This window comes from Dipteris shenzhenensis, chromosome 29 (genome assembly GCF_047967505.1).
Source record: "Dipteris shenzhenensis isolate YYH24624 ecotype China chromosome 29, Dip_SZ_1.0, whole genome shotgun sequence".
Taxonomy (NCBI): Eukaryota; Viridiplantae; Streptophyta; class Polypodiopsida; order Gleicheniales; family Dipteridaceae; genus Dipteris; species Dipteris shenzhenensis.
This window is the reverse complement of record NC_141624.1, coordinates 14,181,939-14,198,993: the sequence shown is the minus strand read 5'-3', so window position 1 is coordinate 14,198,993 and position 17,055 is coordinate 14,181,939. Positions and strand designations below refer to the sequence as shown.

Sequence of the window (17,055 nt, the reverse complement as noted above, 5' to 3'; positions counted from 1 at the left end):
TGTAGGGAACGTGAATTGTAGGAAGTCTTCAATTGCTCCTGATTGATCATTTGCCTGACACAAAGTACCCAAAACGCGGATGGAGGGACACCAGACACACATGGGAACATAACACCCCACAAGAGCTCCGTGAAGCAGGCCTGATTTTCAGCAAAACCTCTCTCACACACGAGGAAGGGCGACCGGAAGTTTAGGTGAGGGCGGGCGTGGCATGGCAGGTGTCGGCAGGCGAGGGCATACGTGGCGCAACATAGAGTAAGCGCGTAATCAGGAAGGACGTGGAAAGAGATTAGGGAGCGTAATCCATCTCCACGTGGCGGTCAGAGGTGGCTGCCTTTTCTGCGTCAGGGCTCGCCGATCTGACAACCCAATTCGATGTTTTGCGGGATGATTATGAACTTCATCCTCCATTCGTCGGGGATCCGCTGCTGCTTGCAAGGAATCGCGACGACTTACTGACAGACAGCGGCAGAGCTTCCACACACACCTTTGCAGATCGTGGGTACCTCGCTACAGATGACGGGAACATTCTGTGGTATGCCATTGACGTTTCTCTCCCATCAAAACATCGTTTTGCGACAAAGACCCATCGATGGGTATCTTGCTAGACATGACGGAAACATTCTGTTTTATGCCATTCATCTTTTTCTTGCATCAAAAGATCGGTCTGGAGCATTTGGAACAGCGGTGAGCACAGAGACCCATCGATGGACGGCGCTTATCTGGAGGGAGCCAATCGAATTGGCGATTCAATATTCACAACTCGACGTTCTTGTGTCATTGTAACTCACTTTGCCGAGGTTCTATCCTTTGGAGAGAGAAATTGACAGCCTCTCTCTTTGTTTGAATTTTTTCATGACGACAGAGCAACCTCATCCTTTGGGATCTTCCGAAGAGCCATGTCCAGCGCCGCCGTCCTCATCCCACACCTCGCATTCATCTGCCGAGAACAATGGCACCTCGCAAGAGCATATTTCTCACTTGCTGCTCGAAAAAATACGGCAACTCGAGGAGAGCCAAGCCAAGCTTCAAGAAGACCTTTCAAAATTAATGGAGATGCAACAGTTAACACGTACTCATGGCAGACAGGTGCAACCCAATAACAAATCTCATTCAAACTTTGTCCATGATTCTAAAGATGGGAAATGTCCATTTTGTAGTTGTTGCAAAGACCACACCTGTTCCTCTGAGAGCAAGGACTTGTCGCAAAGTGGAGGGGAGGTTTGCCAAAATGCCACCCTTTCTGAGGACCAAAGAATTCATCATTCTACATTACAGGAGGAAGCTGGTCGTCCTTACATGCGCAGTCCCACATCTCATTCCGATTGGAATCTTCATAAGGCTACCTCATCCAATGGTTCTTCTTTGAGCAGTGGTAGAAGACCTTTGCACGGAGAACTTCCAGGTAGACACTTGGTGAACATTCTTCAATCCATGGGACAAGCCGTATATATATTTCGGCCAACTGGAGAGGTGACTTACTGGTACATGCCCTAGCATTTTCTCATGTCGAAGGCATTCCTAAACAGCATGTGCTTAAAATAGTTGAAAATCAAAAGACTTAAGGACGAACATCTTCTTGTCAGAGCATCAGTGCTAGCATCAGATGTGCTTGGACTAGCTGATATTTTTTATTTCTTCTAAGAGCAAAGTAGATGCATGTTGACGTTGTCTTTGTACATATAATTTTTTTGAGGGGTTTTCAACATCAACACTACCACAAGAGTCTGTCTTACTATTGACTCTGGCAAGAAGCCGTGGAGCCAGCTAGCTTGAGTAGATGGACTACAACTCTGCAATATATACAATTGTCGTTCCTTATATTGAGCCATCCTTGTAACTTTGTGGTGGGTGCACGTGGGGATGTGCATGCTCTGCTCCTGGTGCAGTGTTTGGAGTTTGAGGCAGCCAGGGAGCATCTCGTTGCAGCATCACGAAGCGGTCTGTACAGCATGAGTGCTTACAGCTGTCATCCTGCCTCAAACTGCTCATCAATATGTGCATACAGGCTGAGAAGGTCATTTGAAGCAGACTCAGCATTCCATACTTCAGTATGCCTGCCATAGCACAGTGCAGCTTCACGCAACCGGGCAATGCTCCTATGCCTAGGCTGCACCTGTTTTTTATGACCCAAGAGATTCTGGCTCTTTCAAAGCCCAAATGACAACTTACGCTTGGATGCTGATGAGAACATGAGCGTAGCCTTGCTTACTAAGTTATTTTCATTTTTATTTTTCTCCTTTACTCATAAGTTTGTTTAAAGTTGCTTACAAACTCCCTTCTTTCCTTTGTTCTTTTGCTTGTTTATAGAAAATTTAATTTGTAAGATGGGATTTATTCTAGTCTGTGAAAGTGTGTGTGTGTAGCATGGGTCAGCTCGCGATTATCCTGTGTCTCCACGCTCATCAGGATCTGGATCATAGGGAATACCTTCAATGTCATGGAGGGCTCTGCACATGTAAGTCATGCTTACCCCAGCAAAGCAAGGTATTGCAACTTTAGGCTGATGAAGCCCATGCCCCTGTTTGCCTGGCATGTGCGTCAGAGGTGGCATCAAATCTGGCCCATACGAAGTGAGACCAGTAGCATGAATCGGGCTATACATCCATGATGAATGGAACAACATGAGTTTCTGCAGCAAACAAAACTCAGTTCACCACCAAGGTTCTCCCTGCATGCTTGGGAACAGCTCTAATACAAAAGGTTATGGCTAATACTGTTCCCAAGCGATGCGATTTGCTGCTGTGCTGCGATGTGAACCCCCACTTGACAATCCAAAAATCTTGCAATCCTGCCTGGGGGGGAGTTTCCTGCCATGAAAGAGAGTCCTCTGCATCTGTGAGAAAGCCAAGCCATTTTTTATTTTAGGACTTGATGCCTGGCAATAATAAACTTGGAAGCAGCCCATGCTGTTTGAATTTTTTGGAGCCATGCTGTGAGTGATCTATGCTGGGCTGATATCTACTGCATTTGAGCAGAATGTTGCTGCTCTACTCTTTCAAACTATGAGAAAAAGGGTTTTCGACTATACTTGTTTTATGGCACGCCCTTAGCATCCATCCTGGAGTGTCCTTTGCTTCTGAACCTTTTCAGTTTGGACTTGCCCTGCCATGTTGACATTTTCCCCTTGTTCTTTGTTCGTAGCCTTAGACTTGCCCTTTGACTTGCATTGAATGCCTTCTCTTCGTAGTCATCCTCTTTGCTGATTAAGAACTTTAGCCTCAAGTCTCAAGACTTCCTGAAGTAATGTCCCACGGATGTCAACGTCGGTGGCTTTGTCCTTTTTTCATTATGATCATGTCACAAAACTATGAAAGCCTTTACCAACTGATTCAGAAGAAGCATGGCCAAAGCCTATCAGTTGATCCCCCCTCGAAGGTCTACTAGCTCGTTACAGATAGTCTTGATTTCATCAAATACTGAAGGATGAAATCTGGGGCATGCAAACTTAGAGCATTTGATTCTGAAGATTCGGGATACCTGGCTGCTTCATTTTTCTGTACATGCGTATCCATGCTTTGGTGGATGTCTCAATAACTTGATGTGAGGTTTGCCTGAATCTGCCACTGTCATGATGCTGCTAGTTATCAAAAGATGTCGGGCCAAGTTCTTTCCCACAACTTTTGTGCCGTGGATCCATCTTTCTTGATGAGTAGTTCTCACTATTTTTTCTCCCTTCCAAATTTACTAAGGGTAAGTGTGTGATGTTGAACCCATGATGACGTTTGAGCTGATGTGGACTGTAAAATAAGTGATGGAACAGCTGCTACTTTGCTGTTGAACCTCTCTCCTACTTCCTCTACACTACTTTTAGCTCTTTGTGTATTTTGACGTCCATTTCACTGTGAGTAGCCTCACCCATCTTTCCATGTACCTAGATGACACAACCCCAGAGCTCCTGAAATCCTGGACCTGCAAAACAAGCACAAAGAAAACAACCATAGAAACAACTTAGAAGGGTGCAGGCTAGCTCACCACGCAACCATGATGTCTGCGAGGGAAAGGACTCCAGAAATTGAGACGTCCGCTTCGAGCCACGAGCTGAGCTGCTGGCACATTTCTCAAGTAGTTCCCAACCAGTTTGGCATCCCATACCACCATGTGGCACCCAAGGGCCTTGGAACTGCTGCTAGGTCTTGGGCTACTCTAGGAAGCAAGTGTGCGTTCGCGACACGATCCAGGATCCACACCAGCAAGGAAGAACTCTAAGTTGCACTCTTTAAAACTGAACCCTTGGGCTCCTTATATAGGCTCAAGCCCAGTATGCCTAAACTAGCGAAACCCTAGTTCCAAACAATAATCCAACTATGACCTTGCAACTCAACCTGAGAATCGCCTGCCTAGCCCCAAGCCTCCCCAAGCTTCCTGAGCTAGTCTTGTGCGCCTAAAGCACACGTTCGATGCGGTCCATGCGAATGACATACTAATTACTCCCCCTCCTCTAAGAACTTACTCATGAGTTCATATCTAACTTGTCAAAGGCAAGTGTCCAAAATTCACTCATAAACTTAGAGTCCCGATCACTGACTATGTGAGCTGGCAAACCATACATGCATAATAATTGGTCAACAAACTGCTCAGCCAATTGACTTGTTGTAATGGTAGATCAAGTAGGTAAAAATGTAGCAATTTTTGTCAAATGACCCATATGGCATCATGACACTTGCGCGTTCTTGGCAAACCCGTGAGAACATCCATGGAAGTACTTTCCCCTTTATTTTCAAGAATTTGCAAACAGCTGTAATAAGCCCGTGCTTTGTAGGTGTTCAGCCTTGGTCACTTGACAAATTCGGCAACGTACTACATAGTTCTAAACAAACTCCCTCATCTTAGGCCAATACAAAGTATGCTTCACTAGAGACAGTGTCATGTATATACATGGGTGGCCACTAGGTGCATCATGACACTTTTGGAGAATCTTGGATCGAAGATCTAATAAAGCGAGCACACAAATCTCTTCATTTCAAAACAACAAGCCATTCCGAATCACCCAATGATCTCTGTTGCATGTATCCTAGGTGGCATAATCCCTGAGTCTTGGCTAATCATGGATGTCCCCATCCTGTACCGTTTGCCAATAAGAACTGAAATGACTATCAGTTGCGCAAAGCCCTCTCAAGGATTGAAATAGATAATAGGACATCTTGGTAAATGAGATATTGTTCATTTGAGTTAGAGCATCAGCTATATTATTCAAGAAACCCTTCTGATAGCGGATTTCAAAATCAAAATCTTGCATTAACTCTACCCATCTAGCCTTTCTCCCCCTCAAATCAGTCCCATCACACACTTTTTCGGTAAAATCCAGTGTATTTATATTCTCATAAATTTACAAGATGGGAAGTCTCCCACACACTGACATTAGACTCCAAAAGAGAGCCCAATGGAAAAACTCAAAAACAGATAGAGAACACTTCAAGGCTAGTAGCATCCAAGTCCCTTGCAGCAAAACTGCCATATAAGGATTGCTTGAGGGACATTCTGAAGAAAATATATGCTTGAGGAAACTGTTGACCCATCCTAGAATGCAGTCTCTGTGTCCAAATGGTCCATAGTACCCAAAAGCGAGTCCAGTGAAAAAAGAGGAGGAATGGAGACATCTGAGATGAGAGGCATCCAAACATCCAAAAAAGTTTCCCAAATCTGATAGAGGGAAACCGAAGCCGCAACAAATGAGAAATAGGAGTGATCAATATGCGAGAGTGTGGGCAAGACCATAATAGGTGAGGAACTGTTTCACAGTGATGAGAGCAACGGGGGCAGGAGGGGGAAGCAATGCGGCGGCTGCCAATTTCGCCCCAATGGAAAAAGCTCCCACTATACATCTCCAAAAGAAGAGCCTCTGTTTCAATGGCAATTTGGCTTTCCAGATTTTCATGAGTCGTGATTGCCACCAAGATAGAGGCCTATCCAAATTCCAAAGAGTGTTGGCATGCTTGTCAATCCATGGCGGTGGAAGAAGAAATCTGTAGACCTGCGAGGAGGTCAGATTGTGCATTGAGAGCGTATGGGTAGCATGAGGTAAGGAAGTCAAATTCCAGTCCAGTAATCTGTCCTGTACAAACAGTGGAGGGACCGTAACAAATGGCTGCAACATAGTTGAAAGAATTCTCCAAATGGACCTATGATGTAGACCCAAGGAGAATGTCCTACAAGCTTGTGGAAATGAAAGCATACAACCTTGTTGATCCACAACATTGCCAACAAATCTTATGCCCAATTTCATGAGATTGTATGCTTTAATAGGTGCCTGTAAAGCGAGAGGCAATTCAAACACCTTGCTCCAGTGGATGCTTTCCAAGCGAAGAGAATTACCATGATGAGAAGAAGCACTTGTCCATTTTGCATATGAGAGAATTCTCTTCCAATCATGAATAAAAGCATTAGAAACAGGGCAACCAGGAATTTTCCCCTGAAATGTGGTCATGACTGCTTCCCAGTGATCTGTAATCCAATGCCCATATGCATGAGACGCCATGTTTCCACACATTGCTGCTAACATAATAGCCCATGGCTGTTTTTGCTGAAAAAAATCAGCAATCATAGTGCTCTTTCTTGCCAACATATGAACCTGGAGATTGAGAATATTCAGCCCCCCATGAGTCTTGGGTGAACAAATAGACTGCATAGGTCGTAGTCGCAAAGCCTTTTTATGAGATTTGCTTTTCGAAAATATCTCCATAGCCTGAGACATATAGGAAGCCAAATGCTTGAAAGACCAGGGAAGAAGAGGCAAATAAAATTGCACATTAGCCATAATGATGGACTGTACTATCCGAAGTCGAACATGTAAAGGCCAAGTGGACAAGTGTCAGTATTCCAGCTTCTTGTTGATCTTTTGAAGCACCCATTTGAGCTGTTGTTGCGGGGTAATATTCCAGCCAATGGGGTAGCCTAGATGCCCCACAATAGTGTGGGAAGAGATAATGTGACCTGGCCAGAGAAGTGCATGCCAATCAGTCCCATCACACACACTTGATTGACTTATGATCTGTCAATACGGCAAATATGGAACCATACAAATTGTGTCTTCAAATCTTAAGAGCAGACGACGGTGCTCACGTATCGTGTCTGGCTCACTCAGAAGGTTATGTTTGGCCTCGAGTCGGAGCTATCGGCGAAGAGCCTTACACTCCTCATCGTACCAACTATTGCAAGGCACAAAACAAAAGGTGGGGGTCTAGTATAGTGCATCGTGTATGGGAAGGCGTGAAAGCCAGCCCGTGGAGTGAGTGGCTAATCAGGGTAGCACGGTCTTCTAATAGGGGTATGTGATCAATATATGTGAGTAGTGTATACAGCCGTGTAGAATATGAGGGTGCTAGATCGCGATCTAAGTGTATATCATGATACGTGGTGTTTGTGATCGATGTGGTGGGTGGTGCCGTGAGACGCAGTGTGGAGATGCTGAAAAAGAGGGAGGTGTGATGTGCCCATACGGGGGATGGCGAAATGGAGTAGTCAATGATGTGCGACGTGAAGGCAGGGGATCCCATGATGTAGTGAATTGCGATAGACCCTCCCCCATGTGGAAAGCAAGTGAAGCCACCTGCGGAGGGCCATAGCTTAAGACCATTATATATGATAAGCCTGTGCATCCTACCCATATACAAAAGTGCTTGACCGTATGATGTGATCGGTAAGGAGTCTACTAGCACGAACAATAGCCCCACTTTCCCTCCTTGCGGGCCACATCCCACTGCAAGATAAGGGCACGTCGCTCCTCGATTTGTAGGGGTGTGAGGTCATCATCCATAGATATGTCTAGGTGATCCCGTAGGGCCGATCTGCGTCGGAGCGCGTTGCTAGTCTCGTGTGGGTGTCATGGAAGCACATGACAAGGGCTGCTCCCGATTGGGATTCATCCCCACTCGCCAGGATCCCGTCAATCGCATGCTTTGAGACCCCCAAAGTGGTGGTCACTAATATCTTGTCTGAGTCCTTGGATGAGCCCCCCCTGCTCATGTATAATACGAGCCAGCTCCTGGGCGAAGTGGGTCTGCTCCTCAATGAAATGGGTCAGCTCAACATCTTGTGCTCTAACACTAAGTAACTCCACCAAGAGGTTCTCCCAGGCATCGGGTGGGATGGCTCTGGGGAAGCTAGGCCCCCGTGGCAGCTAGAACTCGAAAGGAGCTGGTACAAATGTGGTGGGGTGGGGCTGAATAGTGGGTGGCTGTAGTGTGGGATAGGTGAGCTGAGAAGTGAAAGGCCTCTGAAACGTGGGCGTGGCGAGATCTGTTGATGAAGTGAAGGGTGGCTGGCTGAGAGGTACCTGTGATAGGAAGGAGGCATATGGGGCAGTCCCTGATCCAGCTATTGACGCTATCACCTTTGATGGCAGCGCTACCATATTTTGGGGACAATGGTGCCGCTCCCCGTAAGGCTGAAGTAGGTGATAAGAGTGATGTCACTGGTGAGAGTGATGATGTGGAGACCAGTGTGGAGGCCAAGAGGGGGCTGTTGTGGGGGTCAATGCAGAAGTCGATGTAGAGTCGGGTGCGGGGGTCGATGTAGAAGTCGAGCCCGCTTGTGTAGAGGCCTTGGTGGCTTGCTTTTTGTGGCAGTGCTATCCACTTGGAGGCCACTCCGGTTGCTGCATTTGTTCATATCGTCAAGTGTGAGTCGCCTTTGTTGTTGTTGCTTTCTTCTATCTTTTGTCATTTTTTCCTTTGTGCTTTCTTTGCAGGTCCATGAAAGCTAGGGGGCAAAACGTGGCCCTAGGAAGAGTTGAGGGGCAATGGGGGGCAGGGTTAGGGGGTGGGAGAAGGGATGAGAGACGGATCAAGGGGGCTGAGTGCTAGCTAGGGGGCAGGGCTGAGAGGAGGCGCAATGGAGGGGAGGGGTTAGGCGCAATGGCAAAGGAGGGGCAGCAGCACCAGCTTGAAGGAAGGCAGCAGCAGCAGCAAGGGTGGGCTAGGCGGAGCATGGCGATGGGCTTGGCGGCAGGTCGCAAGGCAGGCTCCGCGGAAGGGATCAGTATGGCGTCGGCGGAGCAGCATGGCGGGTAGCGGGACAGCAAAGGGGCATGGCGGGTGTGCGGAGCAGCAGAGCAGGTGAGGAGTAGGGTGGGAGGAGCAGCTAGGAGCAGGGTGGGTGGGTGTGTGTGGGGGGGGGGGGGGAGAGAGAGAGAGAGAGAGAGAGAGAGAGAGAGAGAGAGAGAGAGATTAACGTCCTCGGGAGACCTCACGGGTCAATGGGACAAAGCACACATAACAAAACCTGGATAAAACAGAGGGTCGAGGAGTGCACATGGCATCTCAGCTCGAGGTGGGTGAGAGAGAGAGAGAGAGAGAGAGAGAGAGAGAGAGAGAGAGAGAGAGAGAGAGATTAACGTCCGCGGGAGGCCTCGCGAGCCTATGGGACAAAGTGCAAAGCTCACCAAAAGGGAAAGAAACTCATACAAGCCACAAAAGTCTGGAGCAAAGTGTGTGCTAAGATCCTTGCTGAGTACTATGCTGAAATAAAGAGCTCAATAGCTCAAGCAAAATCAAGTACAAAACATATATAAAACATATCATGTGCTATCTGGGGTAGGCTGAGAGCTAGAGTTGTAACTTAGAATCCGAAACCCAGCACTGTAGTGACTCGTCTATGAGCAGTGAAAATGTCTCGGATCTATGTCTGTCGGGCTGGCTCATGTTGTGGTGGCGGAGGGGGACGTGGTCTTCTCGATATCTGCATCGGTTGAACTATGTTTAGAGTGACCCCTCGTCTCGGGCGGTCTCCTGTGAGGAAAGCTTTGATAGGTTAGACCTCAATAGAGTGTGCTCTAGTCGCTCTCCGTGTTGTGGGTGGCCTCTACAACCCTCTATCGGTAATCCAGGCTGCCCGAATATCAACTAGCTCCTCCTTCTCCACCCCACTATGTCTTGAAGCTGACTCAAATGCATAGAAATTTGTGACTTGCTGTGTGTTTGGTCAACCTCTGTATCTTGTGGTCTGGTCGCCTCTTGTTGGTCTCTGATATGTCGTAGTAGGGTCTCCGTGTGTTGACGCATCTCAAGTAGGTAGAGCCCAATGCAAACCTGGTCATGGAAGTGGATCAATCGTGATAGTGGGCTGAAGCCACTCCCATCCTGATAGAGATAGCGGTATCGCCCTTGGATCTCGTAGTAGGCTGGGTAGGCATAGAGAAAGTGCTCCTTTGTCTCAATCACTCCCAATGTGCATAGCATGCAGATCCGGTGCTCTTTGGGTATATGTGCTGCTCTCCTTGTCTCAATCCTCAGTTGATGGGATGTCCAATAGTGATCCTAAGTGTTGCATGTGAGACTCCTCTGTCCTCGAGATACTGGGGTTTGACGATGAATCCCTCCTTCGAGACACTCAGGAAGTGGTCGCGGTAGAATTGGGTCTTGGTGGGGAGCTCCTGATCTCTCCCCAAGTCCGAGACGTGTGGAGCTGGAGGAGCTAATCTCATCTCGTGGGATTGACTCAGGGGGTGCATCCATACTGTACTGAAAGGGAGGGAGCCTATCCGTGTTTGGCAAACCATGTGGATATACGTGCATACTATGTGTCCGCCCCGCTCTCGGCTAGTTGTCTGGGTGACTCGAGGGCCAGCCTCGGTAGTCTCTAGTGGGGTAAGTCCCAGACTCTATGAATGAATGTCACTGTCTGGAAGATGGCACCAGTTTGTAGTGGTGTCATGGCGAACTCTGCCTGCACTATCTCATGCGGGACTGAGGGCTTGCTCCAAATCATCCTAGATCCCATAGTCACCTGTAGCCGCTCAAATCTCCCCCACTCTGCTATCGTAGATCACACCCTTAAAAGGGTGCTGCATACATAGCAGTCGGTCGCACTAGCGTGTTGAAGAGCCAGCACTTCGTCGGTGGATCCTAAAAGTGTGTCTGGAAGCATTGTCTCTCCAATCGTGCCAAAGCAACCCGCCCCATGTGAGTCGTGCATGGGCTGCATGTGACATAGTGAAAAGGGGTCATGTGAAGACTGCTCCCAAATATGTGTAGGACTGCACTATCTTGATAGTGAAAAGGGGTCCTGTGAAGACTTCTCGTCTTGATAGGTGAAACTGAGTCGATGAAGTACTGCATGTGAGGTGTTGACGACCATAACCTTGGTCTTCCCAAGGTTGACTGTCACGTCTCTCTCTCTGTAGAATACCTCTAGGGCCTCCGAATGTATATGCAACCCCTCTGTTGAGGATGAGATAAGGACTGTGTCATCAGCATAGAGCAATATCTGTATCATGAGATCGGCCAATGGTGATCCTTCACCTCCTAGGCGGTCTATGAAGGAAGTGATCTCATCAATGTAAAGCCCGAAAAGGGTCGTGAGAGAGGGCAGCCCTGCTTCACCCCGATCATACTGTCGACCCAATCCGACAGACCACCTGGGGCACAGACTCTGCTTCTGACTGACTCATATAGGCTCATCAACCCCCATATCAGTGTCTCTGGAATCTGCAGCTCCTGTAGTCTCCTGATCATGTGGGATCGTGGGACAGCGTCAAAAGCCTTCCGAAAGTCTACAAAGCATGTGTAGACCTTCTGGTGTCTAGATCTCGCCTCCTCAATGATAGCCCTCAGAAAGAAAGAAAGAAAGATCTATTAACGTCCGCAGGAGACCTCACGGGTCTATGGGACAAGGTACACACCAAAAAAGTTGCAAATACATCTGGGTATCCAGAGTGAAGATGTGATCTAGGGTAGAATGCTGTCTCCGGAATCCTGCCTGTCCTAGTGCCCGCTGCCCCCGAGCCTCTGTATGACTGCTGAGCTCCCTCTCTAAGACTGATCCATAAATCTTGGCCAGAGTATGGAGAGAGAGAGAGAGAGAGAGAGAGAGAGATTCCTCTTCATACATATTTTCTATAATGGCTGAATGCAACCTTTTGTCCTTGAGTAACTGATAAAACTTTGGCATGTTTCCTGTATACAAATGAACATTAGGACATACTTCGTGACACTGGTTATGGATATCTGTTGCTGGTTATGTCAATGTAGCTAACAATTGTTTTAATACAGCTGATCATTTCATGTGTTGTCAGTGGGCTCTTCTGAAATAGAAGCGCATACTATTTATTGAACGCTAAATTTGAAAATCACAAGCTCATAAAGATTTGTTTATGTATGAGCATAAATAGTACCAACGTGAAGTAGTGAGATCTGTGAAATACAAAATTTATTGCTACTTCGTTTACTCATGTGGGGTCGTGCATGCTATACAGAATCTAACTCACGTGTGCACATATTGGAAGTGTTCTATTTATAAGCCCATCAGGCACAACAAACTGTATCTGCAGAATATTCAGATTTGTAGAGACTGAAAATGCAGTTGTTCATTAAAATCTTGTGAATGCTATACCTAAAGTTGTTTTACAATGTGCAATGCGTGCGTGTGTGCTTGTGTGTGTGTGTGTGTGTGTGTGTGTGTGTGCGCGCGCGCGCGTTTGGTTTCCACATGTTTGTGACTGTGATGCGGATAGTCATCATCCTGTGTTGGATACATAATTGCTATGTATCAGAACATTTAAAGCCATTTAGCAAAACTAATACTTGTAAAGTTGGTAGTCTTCTAAAGGACTTAGGTTGTCTTTTCAGGAATCGGTCTGCTGAAGATTTATATGGTTGGAAAGCATCAGAAGCAATAGGACAAAACATACTGGATCTTGTTATCGATGAAGCCAGGCATGATATTGCAGTTCAGCTTGTGAACCAACTTTGCCGTGGAGAATCGTGGTCAGGGCAATTTCCTCTCAGGAAGAAATCAGGAGAAATTTTTGTAGCTATGATGACAGATACACCACTTTATGATGGTGATCAGTTTGTTGGTATAATTGGGGTATCAACTGATGCTCGTCCCTTCACACATTCTGGGGCACAAGATAATAGTTCCTCACATTTTGGGGAATCTTCTCATATCCCACATGGAATTCGTGGACTTCCCAAACTCAAGATGGAGCTGCAACAGCCCCTTACAATGCCATTTAAGAGTACAGTCTCAAAAGTGGTGAGTTTTCCATGTCCCTTAGCTTATCATTTTCTTGTAAGCAGAACTGTTAAAGTGCTGTGAAGTCAAGGCCTTTCGTTGTGATTTCTTATGTGTGACTTGCATTGTGCATGGCATTGTTTCATAGGCCTCCAAGGTTCTTTCACGTTTGCGCATTGCAGACAGTAGCAATGATTTTGAAGCAAGTCCTGATGCAAGCATTCAAGCAGAGGATGAACACATGCTTCAAGATTGTAATGAGATGTTTAGGGGCTCCTCAAATCCAGTAGCTCCTGGAATTGGTTTAGCAGCTGCAGAAAGCAGGGGTCCTTCTATGGCTCCTGGAGATAGTGCAGCCAAATTGCATGCTCAGAATGAGTCCACAGAACCTGACAGGAAAGGATCAGGTGGTCGTGTACCTTTTGGTTCCAAGGCTGAATCGTGGATGCCAAAAAACTTGAAGCAAAAAGTTCGTGCCTCTTTTCCTTGGCCAAGCTCTGATCAGCTCAACAAAGATCGAAATAGCCCTCCAAACAGAGCGCAGGCAAGCTCACCAGAACAAGAAGTGACTGAGGTGTCACCTACCAGGGTAAAGGCTGCAGGCTTATGCCATTCCGTTCAGGATAATGGCATAAGTAGCAGCAACAACTCTAGCACAAGCAGCCTGATCACATCAATTGACACAGAGCCAGAGCTAGAGGATTGTGAGATAATGTGGACAGATCTAGTCTTACGTGAACAAGTTGGTGAAGGTACTGTTAGTAGTTGAATTTGGGTTTGTTTTAAACCTGTAAATCATGAAAAAAAAAATGCATTGCTATTTCTCAAAGCTTGGCTTTACTGGAATTGGGTGGTTTAAGGTTATTCTTCTTTAGTGATTGATACAAGGCATTGACAAAGAAACTTTGGATTCAGGAGACTGTATGTCATGATTTTTAGTATCGCATGAGACTCACTCCTTATGGCTTACAATGTCACTTTAATAACCTGTTTGTGTTGTCTGCATTTTCTTGGCAAGTTTAGTGTGGAGCGGAGAATAGAGGTGTTGGAGCAGCAGGTGCCTCATGAGGTCTTTACCAGGTTTTGGTCATGACTCTGGACTAGCCTCCACCTGAGGAAGCTTTCATACTTCTTCTGACTTGTGGTTTGCGGGGGCGTGTCTATAGGCACGATTGCTGCAATGTCATTGCTGTGTAGCAAGGGACCTCAAGAGGATCGTCCACTCTTGTGGAGCTGCCCTAGGATTGTTACCAGGCATGGTTGATAGAGGGGCGACCTACTTTCCCATTGAGATGATACCCCTGGCCTACCAGATAGATGGACTGAGTATCATGGGCAAGACATTCAAGACTCTATCTACCCTCTCGGAAGCACCCTAAGCTGTCTTAAAATTGTAGCGTTTGGGAGACGGTCACCAGGCATCACTGTTTGGAACATTTGGGTAACACGCTGCAGCTTAGTGATAGGGGGGGCACTAGGTATGGCTTGCAGCTACCCTTGTCAATATCTGGCATGATATCATCTATATCCTGCCAGCTATTTGGGAGGAGTATGGTATGGAAAATTCTAGAAAGGCTGTGAATCTTTAGCATCCCGAGTATCTCACCGTCTGTTGTCTCAAGGAATCCATGTGAAGCCTAGGACTCTCCCCAATCTTGAATCGCCTTTGTGCCTATGGGAGAGCCCTTGGATTGATCTTGGCTCTTGATGCTAGACAATACACGTCCAATGAATGTGTCACCTCTCAAGGCTCTTGGCTGATTCCTCCATGTATAGGGCCGTATCATTTGCAAAATTCAAAATCCGACAACTCCTTAGGTCAGATCAATAGGACGGCCACTTGTGTGCAAAGAACCCAATTCCTTAGCCACAAAAGGAACAAGAAGAGGTGAATGGGAAGCCCTCACACACTACGTATGAGTGTGACTGGCAATAAGAATTTGGTTGGAGTTGCCTACATAGTGTTCAAGGGGGGCCCAATATACCCTGTCATAAGCCTTCTTGAAATTCAAGAGGAGGATTGCGAGAGTTGGAGCCTCTTGGCTCGCCTAGTTTGTGGCCTTGTAGAAAGTGAAGTTGTTGTCTAGGATGCCTCTCTTGAGCAGAAGTAGTTTTGAATGTTGTCTTGGATGCCTCTCTTGAGCAGAACTAGTTTGAGTTTTGTGGATGATGTTTGGGAGTAGGGGGCGGACTATAAGTTCAAGACCTTAGCTAAGATCTTGTAGCGATGTCTCGCAAAATGTTATGGTGCTATTGTACGATCTCGCCCTCTTGGGATGAGGCATATCCCATCGTTGTGCTTGAGTTTGAGGGAGTTGTCTTGAATCAAAAAATTCCTGGCATGCCACTCAAAGAGGGATGCAAATCTACTCCCAGTAATAGCGGAAGAATAGGGGACAAGTCCTCTTGACTAGGCATTTCCTACGAGGAGCCTCAAGCATCTCCTTATCAATAAAAGGGGTCATCAATTGTCTATTTATGGGTGGGATGACTATAGGGAGAATATGGGTGTGGATTTGAGTGGAGCTATCTCACATCATCTCTTAAACATTGGAGTTGAGTCCTTGATAAGTTGGAGCTCGTGATCTAGAAAAATTGTTGTGTCATCTTGTTGCTTTTCTTGAACATAGCATACCCGAAAGGAGTGAAAAGAGTACTTCGCTAGTCTGGCACAATATATCTATCCACTCACCATTAGGAGCCTAGCTCTTGCTCCCTAGGTGCTCAGTGGAGGCTAAATACCATCTATCCCATCTATACGTTGCTCACTTATATCTATCCCATCTTAGAGGATGTTGTCTCTCTTGGAGGGTCTGCTTGAGCCTTGCACTATGGTGCGTGAGCTTGGGACCTTACAGTGCTCTTCTGAATGGCATTTGTTGTCTTGCGAGCCCTCCCATCTTGCCCTCCACCGTCCATTGGACCTCCTGCTCTCGGTAAAGCACATGTGAAATGTGCACCCCTTTCTGGGAGAGCCCTTGGCGTGGTTGTTTCAAATGTAAAACAATAGGAAATGGTTTGACATTGCCGTGCTTACCTTGTCGTACTTGCCAGTATACTTATGCAGCCTCTTTTGCAGGCAGAGTCATCGCTAATGTATATTCTATTTAATCTCTCTAGGAGTCCATCATGATGGTGTTGGCCACAAGAGGGTTGGAGGCTCCCCTAAATCTAGGTATACTTTGCCACACGCTGGGGGTTTCGACCACTAACGGAAAGAATGAAACTGCTACCACATGCCCTTGTCAAAGGGAGGCATTGTGGAAAAGGAAGCCCTCCAAGATTCTCCTCTGCAAACTCTAAATTGTTGAAGCCTTCCACAACAATGCGAGAGTCTATATCTATAAACAAGTCGTAAGCTGTTGCCAAACGATGCTCTGTGTTGCCGGCATGTAGGTGCATAAACGTTTAGGATCCCAATCATGGCATCCCCTATAGTCCCATCCACACTATCCGTCCCACAATGAGCTTTTCTTGGTCAAAACCTTCGGGGCAAGGGATTTCATTGACATCTTTAGTATGATGAAGCAATGGGTGTCCTAGCTTGACATTATCATTGTTAAATCTTTTCTGAAGGCGTGAAAGCCACTCTTTATAAGTAGTGAAATTGTTACAAGCATATGAGTCAATGCATCCATACTTATTTGGCTTTTATATACTAAAGCTTTTTCAGTTGTTCAGTGTTTGCGGTGTCTCTATATTTGTAGGGCTCTTAATGTGAGGCTTTTTCTTTTATACTTGGAAGCAAAAGAGCCAGGCTTTTTATAATAATAATAATGAAGTTTCTTCTTGGATATATTGTGTTCATGATGATCTTTGTCATTGTATTTTCATTTGGAGTTATTATGTTGTTTGGGTTTAGGACTAAGTCGGCGTTTAATATTGCCTTTTATATTTGTCCATAAAGGATGCTTCATCTTGATTACCTAATTTTCTACTTGTCCTATGTTGACTTTTGGTTTCTAGAGAGATGAGATAACCATGGAGTGGTTAATGTGGAGCATTCTCTCTACCTGAGAGTGTCATGATGAAGGTGACCCATGAATTGGGTCATCTATTGAGGAGAAGATCAACCACTTGTTGATTTGGGCGTCTACTCGT

At 46.3% G+C, this 17,055-nt stretch overlaps 1 protein-coding gene across 3 annotated transcripts in view; it reads left to right on the top strand.

Moving 5' to 3' along the window:
- The first annotated feature begins 363 nt into the window (after positions 1-363).
- LOC147882461 (uncharacterized) overlaps positions 364-17,055 on the top strand; it is a 65,281-nt gene continuing 48,589 nt past the window's right edge. Inside the window, exons 1-5 of one of the 3 annotated variants that reach the window (XM_087400775.1) lie at positions 364-535; positions 866-1,089; positions 1,279-1,484; positions 12,567-12,975; positions 13,103-13,706. In XM_087400775.1, the coding sequence (XP_087256901.1) occupies positions 517-535; positions 866-1,089; positions 1,279-1,484; positions 12,567-12,975; positions 13,103-13,706 (1,462 nt within the window). In that variant the 5' untranslated portion in view covers positions 364-516. Of the gene's footprint in view, positions 536-865; positions 1,485-12,566; positions 12,976-13,102; positions 13,707-17,055 lie in introns of those variants that run through there. The other 2 variants (XM_087400774.1, XM_087400776.1) reach the window with 2 other exon arrangements.